General features: G+C 43.8%; 1 protein-coding gene across 1 annotated transcript in view; it reads left to right on the top strand.

Annotated features, from left to right (window-relative positions):
* The first annotated feature begins 3,001 nt into the window (after positions 1-3,001).
* Positions 3,002-8,540, top strand: part of LOC144105685 (receptor-type tyrosine-protein phosphatase H-like) — a 145,440-nt gene continuing 139,901 nt past the window's right edge. Inside the window, exon 1 of the mRNA XM_077638791.1 lies at positions 3,002-3,469. Coding sequence (XP_077494917.1) covers positions 3,374-3,469 — 96 coding nt within the window. The 5' untranslated portion in view covers positions 3,002-3,373. The remainder of the gene's footprint in view (positions 3,470-8,540) is intronic.

Below are 8,540 nucleotides of genomic sequence, written 5' to 3'. Positions count from 1 at the left end.
CAAATTCATTATAACGATCGGTTCAATTGTACATCTCTTGCTGCTCTACCATTTTGAGCTTGCGCTTGCAATGTCAGAGCCGATAACCAACAAGCGTTCTCATTTGGCGGCTCTTCAATTGGTAAAAATGCTCTGCAAACAACCCTGTCCGTTATTAACCAAAACGTGTTTAGTAATTATGTATCAGCAATATTTTGGTGCAGTCGAGCGCGTGTATATCGCACACATATTTTGAACTCCTGAATATATCGAGGATAAAGATTATCCTCCCGATAGCCTTCTGCCAAAATATAAAACTGTAGTACAGTATACCAATATCTAATTTCACGGGTTGTGCGACGTATTGAACAACTATGCGAGTCCCAGAAAGTGGCGCTTCTCTTAAAGGGCGTCTTCGGTTACTTTTCCAGCACGCAAACTGTTCAGCTGCGCGGCCTTGGGAGCCTGGGGTCTGAGGCAGCGTTGTATCAGTGAACCCACGTGGGGAGGTGAACGTGGCGTGTGCTTAAGGATAGCCTTCGGTCTCTTGTACTCAAATTGTGTGCCACGATGTCTTGCGGTGAAGTCAACCTTGCTGACTGAAGTTTTGCCGATAGCACGCGCGTAGCCTGCTTCACTCGCTTCGTTGCCGGAAAGCGTTGCGGAAAATAACTGTACACCGTATTTATTTACGGTTATTCAATTTATATTGTGCTGCTATATTTAGGCAATATATGACAGGCAGTGCGTATTTCTAAAGCGCCGTCCACGGCGGTCTCGATGCAAAGTAGGTTAGGCCTAGCAACGCTTAGCAAGCAGTGCTCTGCCAGAGCGCCGCGGCTACAGCATCTCCCTGGAAGAAGTGGGTCACTAGCTTCAGTGCAATGTTTTAATGCTTCAAGGATATCGATGAACTCATATATTGCAATTTTTTTATATCGAAATACTTGTATACCAAACTTTTTCGCGATCCCACTCGCGTTCGATATACCGTGTTGTATTCCACACAAAGGAAAACAAAGAAAGGATCCAGGCAGGAAATGGTAAAAAGGAATAAGGCAACGGGAGGCAACTCGGTAACTTACGGAAAATTCCAGCCATCAACATAGCAGTTCCTGCCATGCTGCTGCTCCTTTGCAGAAGGTTTGACATGACTGAAGAAAGCCGTATCTGAATGTGCATTGCATTGCGTTGGGAAGCCGAACCGTCGTTCTAAACAGCATAGGTTGCAGGGCTATGTAAACTTGATATTAGTTGAAACTCAATTTTCATGCCTGTGATGCCCAAAATTATTGAAGAAATAAACGACACCAGGTTGCTTTTTTTTTGTCCCCTCATCATTCTTGATCGCGTTGGATTATAGAAGGTCTCTTTCATTTTAATCAAAAAGCGCAGAGTTTAAACCTTTAATTCGAGCCATCGTTAGATTATTTCCTAAGCTAAAATGTTTTTTTATTTATTTATTTATTTACAGATACTGCAGGCCCTTCTCGGGCCCATGCAGGAGTGGTTACAAGGAGGGAATATAAAACAAAGGGAATACGTAAAGTACAAGGGTACAAAAATAACATTTCATCGCTATAGTGGCACAGGGTACTAATGACGTCAAAGCCAGGAGAAGAAACTAGCGGGTTGAAAAGGAAACACATGTAATTGCAAAGAAAATACAAATGGAAATTGGGCGACATAGGTTCATCACGGTGGTACTGACAGTGATTCAACTCTGTTAACATGCTCTATGAATGATTCGATTGAGTTGCAGTTTACAGCAGCCGGTGGTAGTTTATTCCAGCAAAAAATAGCCGATGGGAATAAAGAATATTTATGAGCATTAATGTGGCTTATGGGTTGATGAAGTGCTTTTTCATGGTTATTTCTTGAAGAGTGACGAAATGGTTCCTGGAGGTATGTTTCTCTTGAGATGTTCAAATGACCGTAATAAAGTAAGTACAGTAAGTAAGTACGAACTTTTTCGGCACTTAGTTGTTTGAACTTCTTTTACTATCACACGCCAGACGTGAAGTTCCACCACGATTCCGAAAGAGAAATGTAAGCTGTCAGTAAATTGGTAGGCCAGGGAAGGCTTGTAGCCAGACTTGCTAATGTTTTCTAAGGGGTTAACTTTCGAATCAGTAAAGCAATTTCACGACCAAATTATGGAGCAACTACTGCGTCAACCAAACACATTGTCATTCCTAATTGGGCGATGTGATGTAGAGAATTGCTTTTTTCAAGGCTGATCTCACTAAACGACTATAAAAAAGACAGCAAGGAAAGTTTATGAAAAAAAAGAGAAAGCACTAAGGATGATGCTTTGAAACAATGATTAAAATCAAAAGGCCCATCCATACTTGCTGAGGTGTGAACGCATATGCACGAGTCACGGAATTACCCCTGATAGCGCATTCCGTCATACCAGAATGAGGGCGCCATATAAACAGAGCGCCCAAAATTTGACCCGAGAGGTTTATGCGGCAGACGTCCTTCAAAGGTTGGATAGGCACGAACAAAAGGGCCGATGTGGCCTGCAAACCGGAAGTAGCGGACGCGGGTCGAGCTGGAACGGAAGGGCGGAAGCATTCGCTCTGTCGCAGACTGGTGTTGGCAGCTTCAGAGAACCGAGAGCTCCGGGTGCCAGCGGAAGTAGAGTCTAATCGAACTTCCGCCCACTTCCCTCTTTCTCCTCACCCTCCTCCTCGCGTCTCACACCCTTGCTCAGCCACCGTCCGTGTGTTGTCGGCCGCCTGCTTATCCTGCTGCTGTTACACGGAGACCAATCATGCATCGCGAGTAGGCGTGAGGAAGTGAATAATTGCGCCTTTCGGCGCGTAGCTTGAGCGCCGTCGTGACGCGATCCTGTCTGGCAATGAAATAACAACGACGAGCTTCCCCGGCTTTTGTTACTTGAAATGAGAGGAGCGTGTGTGTAGTAGTAGCGAACTGCGATTCAAGGTGGCGCGTCGATCGGCCCAGCGTTCCGCCGCCGTCGTCTGCTACTGCCGCAGCTGCGGACTCTTCTAAGGTTGCAGACGACACCACCCCCGCGTGCAGCGTTGGGAACGAGAAGGAGGGCATAGCAGCGACACATGACGAAGGGGGTGGAGAAAGAGAAGATAGGCCTTATCGGAGGTCGGCAAACTGTTCCAAAGGTCCCGCGCCGAGCGATTTCCCCGCTGCAGCAAAGCATTGTGGCCGTGGTCGACGTGGTATCTATCTCGGGCCTGTGTGTGTCGCCGTGCTGCAGCAGAGTAGCGGACGGACATCACCCGGCGTCCGTGGTTTGAGAAATGTACTCGGCTCCGGGGATCGTGCAGCTGTGCGCGTCACCGTAAAATGACATGCCCCAGCGCCGTGCTACGAGCCGCCTCGTACTCGGGTGTTTTCGTTATTCGTGATGGGGCGTTTTCAAGCCAAGAGCGGGACGCTGCTCGCTTTGTCGGCGGCGTGGACCGGGTTTTTGGCGTTTCTGTGGTGCTCGGCATCGCTGGCGGTGAGTACCGGACTCCAGTAGCATACTTTTCGTTACTTTTTAAGGCATAGCCAATGTCATTGCAATTTCCGCCTGAAGCATCGGCAAAATGGAAAATAATCCTGTTTTAGCAGCCAAGCTACGTACTTTCAATTTTAAGCAGTGAGTGTGAGCAAGTAGTAGGTTTACAAAGACAGGATTAAACTCGTTGCTTTCGCTGCTAATATGTTGGCAAGTACTGCACAGTGTTCCCTGTAAAAATAAATAATGCGATCATTAAGGTCTGCGGGATTATAACGAACATCCTGTTAGGACGGTTATCAGTATTTTGAGTGCCATAAATTATCGCTTTGAATATTTTCGACACATGGTAATACTACAATACAAAAAGTAATCCTCCGTAGAAGAGTTGTAGCCCGAGTGCATAATTAAAGGGCAGTGCAAGAATTACAAGCTTCTGTTTAATAAAAAGTGTACAGTTGTTGCTGACTGCTTTCCAGAAAATTCCTGTAATTCGTGGTCATGTGTTTCATTATAGTGCTGTCAAGAAAATGCGACATACTGTTGACTATTCAGAATGAAATTAATACCTCAGCACAGGTATTAAAAAATAATAAAATCGGGCCCGGATACACAAATCACGGTATGATGTGGCCCTATATGTGAGCTCACTATTGAAATTGCTTAAAATTCTTTGTTGACAAAAGAACTGCTTGGAGCTGATGTTCATTGTTTAAGTATACACGCGGCGTGGACGAACCCTTTATTGCAAGGCCACGTAATGGCGAACAAAAATGCAGCTATGTACGTTCAGCAACTAGTAATGTTTTTGCAAGCAAACGCGCAATAGTAAGATACGTGAAATTTGCATTCTCTGTCGAAAAACAGCGCTGTTGACACATAAGAGATGCGATTTTTATTTTTGAAGCAAAAATTATTTAGGAAAAAATATTCATGCGATTGTTTTGCATGCGACCTGCAGAACAGTGCACTGGTTTCTAATATAGACCTGTATTGCACACATCCAGATACACCAATTACAACGGTGCTTTTTTTATCCTATTGTCCCATTAATAATGGAACTCTAGATCTGCTCTGTTTTTGTGGCCTTGTGGTAGAGCATCCGCCTCGCATTTGGGAGGTGTTGGGCTCGATCCCCAGTGCCGCCGGGTACCCATCGGTTTTTAATGGGTGCAAGATTTCTCCCGGCCTGGGGGAGATGCTTGGGGAAAGGGTCTTGACCACAGTTGCTCTGACGGATCAGCGATAAGTTCCACCGTCAACAACCTTAAATCCGCCTTGTGCGGTAGAAGCCCATTTGTGGCCCTTTTTTCCTTCTAAGTTGCTTCCAAAGCCCACAGTGACGAGATTTTGAAGGCGCAGGCTCCTTTGCCAAGCCATGCAACCCTAGCAGACCGAGCACCAGACCGGGACATACCTTGTACCCATATTGAGGAAACCGGTGGGTAACCGGCTGACAGCGGTAGTCGAACCCACCATCTCCCGAAGCCGAGGCGGGTGCTCTCTGGCGTTTAATATGACCTCAGTCAATTACAGGATCTAGGGACAGCTGAGCATAAATTCAGAAGCACGATAAAACCGTCGAGTGATTCAGTGCGTTTCTCATAATGGAGCGCAACAGAACCTTATCGCTAGCCGCCGTGTTGGAACGAAGCTATCAAAGCACTGTGACGTGGTGCCCACGACGACTAAATGTCAGGTGCTAGCAAACAGCCCTATAATTCGCATATCCTGGAGAACAAAAATAGCTCCGCTTGCAATAAGAAATAAAACTGCGGGTGAAGTTGTTGCTGGAATACCTCGTGTTGTTTTCTTGTGTTCGTCTTGCTTGTAATTGGGTGAAGAAAAACAGGAACAGAAATTCTTACATGCGCATGTCATTATGAAGATCTGTTGTTTCGCCAAATATTGGAAGAGAGGCAAAGTTCAGGAAGTGACACAATCACAAACAATAAAGCCTCCAAATTTTAATCTCTAGGATTTTAAAGTAAGTAACTTTGTGAATAAGCAGTTCAAAGATTAGTCAAAATGAGTACCTCTTCACTTCGTACAGAGCATTTATTTTCCAGGAATAAGTCACCATTCACACAGCGGTAGCTGTTCTTCCTCAGTGATAATCTGGAGCTCCAACTGACAGTTTCTCATTCCGTGAACAACTGTTCTCTGCTTTAAGTTCAGGAAAAGTTTGCGACATTGATGACCTCACAGGCATAGTGCAGGAGTAGTACGTGTTGCCGCGATTGCTTTCTGCCTTGGTAATATTCTGGGATATAATGAAGTCTACGCCGCTGTTTTTTTTTGTTTTGCAGAAGAAGGTCGAGATCTGATGAGAAGCAAAAATAATTCACAAATGTAAAAAGGTAACTGAAATCACTACTTAGCGCGCATGTCACCTCCAAACTAAGTGCCTCCTTACGCTGTCGCAACCGGAAAGAAAGGGCTGTGCTTACAAAGCTTGAGGAACGCATTCCCACCACTTGTCATTGCCCCTGAAATAACTCCGACCCCGCACGCGCACTGTGCTGCTGAGCGACATATATTAAGAATAGGTTGATCCATCATGTAGCGGTACAAACGTAGAGACAAACCTGTCCGAACAAGCCCTGCAGCCTGTTTCCGTGTTTCCGCCAATTGGCAGGTTCAACAAATGATGATATCTGACAAGCTGTAGCGCATCGAAAGGTCAATGACGATGAACGAAAAGGACACACACAGCGCTAGTAGAGCCTAGTTGATATAACGCGACGTTAATGGATTGTGCTTAAGGCAGCAAGGTGTAATGAATGTACTAAATGAATGCTAGGAACAAAAAGGACCGATCGCATAAACGTTCTGTGAGAGCTTTAGGGCCACTGAAATACGGTCCCTGTTTAAAGTAGCAGTCGCTTGAGTATTGAAGACTGCTGGAGCAGAAAGGACTTTAAGAGGAAAAGCCATAAAGAGAGAACTTTTTTAATGTGTTCGCTCGCTCTTTCCTACCATATTTTGCGCCACCCTCTTTACAGGGTTTGTGATATGATAAAAAAGAAGACCCGATGAACACAAGCGTACGAGTAAAAGGCAAAACAATAAAAAATAACCAAAGTAGGGCATTGCGTTTCTTGCGGTTTATTAACTGGTTCTTTTCTCTACACATAAAGCATGGGCTGTACTTTGCTCTGTGCTTTAACTGCTCCGAATATTAGGGCGATAGAAGAATGAAATAGGTTTTCTTTAGTTGCAGATGGGTCGTGTATTTGCAGTATGTGGTGAAACAAAATTCAGTGACTCGCCCGTAATCTCTACCTTTGTTCAAAATGTGTGGTTTGTTCTGTTAAAACCTGCCATCTCTACTGATGCAGTCCAGAAGGAGTTGAACCATGTTAACCAATGGGTGCAGGATAGAGAACTGAGAAGCACCGTGGGGGGCAACTTTTGCTTGGAATTTTTTTTCTTTTTGACCGATATGTGAATTCTCGGCTAACTTAATTCTGGGATAGCACTAACTGCCGTTTTCTCCCAAAAGTTGCTTTGCGCTTTCTATGTCAATAAATGTTATCCGTGTAATTGTCCTCTAACAGCTGGTCGCGTTGTCTGTAATCTCGGCCGCGTTGTTGGCTTTTCGTCACCTCTCCCTCTAGCCCATCGCCCACCCCTCCCCACAATTGTGTGTATAACTAAAACCAAAAGCTGGGATCTATCGCCGAAATTACACAGTGTACTATACAGTTCTACGTTCTTGGCATTCAATAGTTATGTAACTTGAAAAGCAAAGCCTGCTGCTGTTACAGAGTCTCCCTTCATCGAGCTTGCTGGTGCGAAGCTCGACAACTGCGCCTATGCAACTAAATTAGAGGCCTTCTCACACCATTAGTCATTTAGGGTAAAATACTCTTGCTAAAGCACCATCAAAATGTTTCGCATGCACAAGTGCCCCCCAGCTTGACATTCTGCTTTCAAAGCTTGGCCGCAGGGCATATAAACAAGACGCACCTCAAATAGATGATAAAGCGCTAAGTCCGGAACCTGGCAGTCTGGAGACAGCTCGCACAGACTCTAGACTCTTTTGGAACGATAAGATAAGCCGCAAGGGGACCTCGGCTTCTGTCGTTGGTCCTCTTGAAGTTCGACAGCGTCAAGACCTGTGCACGGAAGGAGGAAAACAAGAATTCCCCCACAATACACGAGCGTAACTAAGCGTAGCGTCAAAGCGAGAAGTACAGAAACCTAGCCAGTATATAATGGTGGTTCCCCCCCGCGCAAATGTTTTTTCTACGTTTGAATTATGCATGTTGTTTCCGTATATATATATATATATATATATATATATATATATATATATATATATATATATATATATATATATATATATATATATATATATATATATATATATATATATATATATATATATATATATATATATATATATATATATATATATATATATATATATATATATATATATATATATATAGAGAGAGAGAGAGAGAGAGAGAGAGAGAGAGATAAACGTATTTGGTTGCTAGAGGCAAAAACCAAAAACTCAAAGTTGAAAACGCTTCATTTAGCCATAGATTTATTTTGAGTCGACGTTTCGGACAGAGCCTATCCTTTCTCAAGACTATATATATATATATATATATATATATATATATATATATATATATATATATATATATATATATATATATATATATATATATATATATATATATATATATATGTTCAGCAAGCCAACAGTCACCGAAACCAAGGTGCATAGGGGAATGTTTCTAACTTTTTTTATTTGTAGTACCAATCAGCTGGTTTAAAGAAAATTACTTATAAAGCAGCAGAAAAACAACCATGCTGCCGGTTGGATCCGAACCCACGACCTCCGAATATCGCGTCCGGTGCTTAACCAACTGACCTACGGCGACGGCTGTCCAGTCTGCTGCTTTCGTGGGTATTTATGCTTTGCGTGTAAGCGAACCTTGAGAGTGTTCACCAGCGCCACCCTCGTCCATAGCGGTGGACGTAGCACTTCCAGTAATATCGCGAGTGTGACGTAGAACATCATCTAACGGCGAGGGCGGAAATTGTGCGAGAG

The sequence above is a fragment of the Amblyomma americanum genome, chromosome 9, assembly GCF_052857255.1.
Source record: "Amblyomma americanum isolate KBUSLIRL-KWMA chromosome 9, ASM5285725v1, whole genome shotgun sequence".
Taxonomy (NCBI): domain Eukaryota; kingdom Metazoa; phylum Arthropoda; class Arachnida; order Ixodida; family Ixodidae; genus Amblyomma; species Amblyomma americanum.
This window is presented reverse-complemented; position numbering and strand designations above follow the sequence as displayed.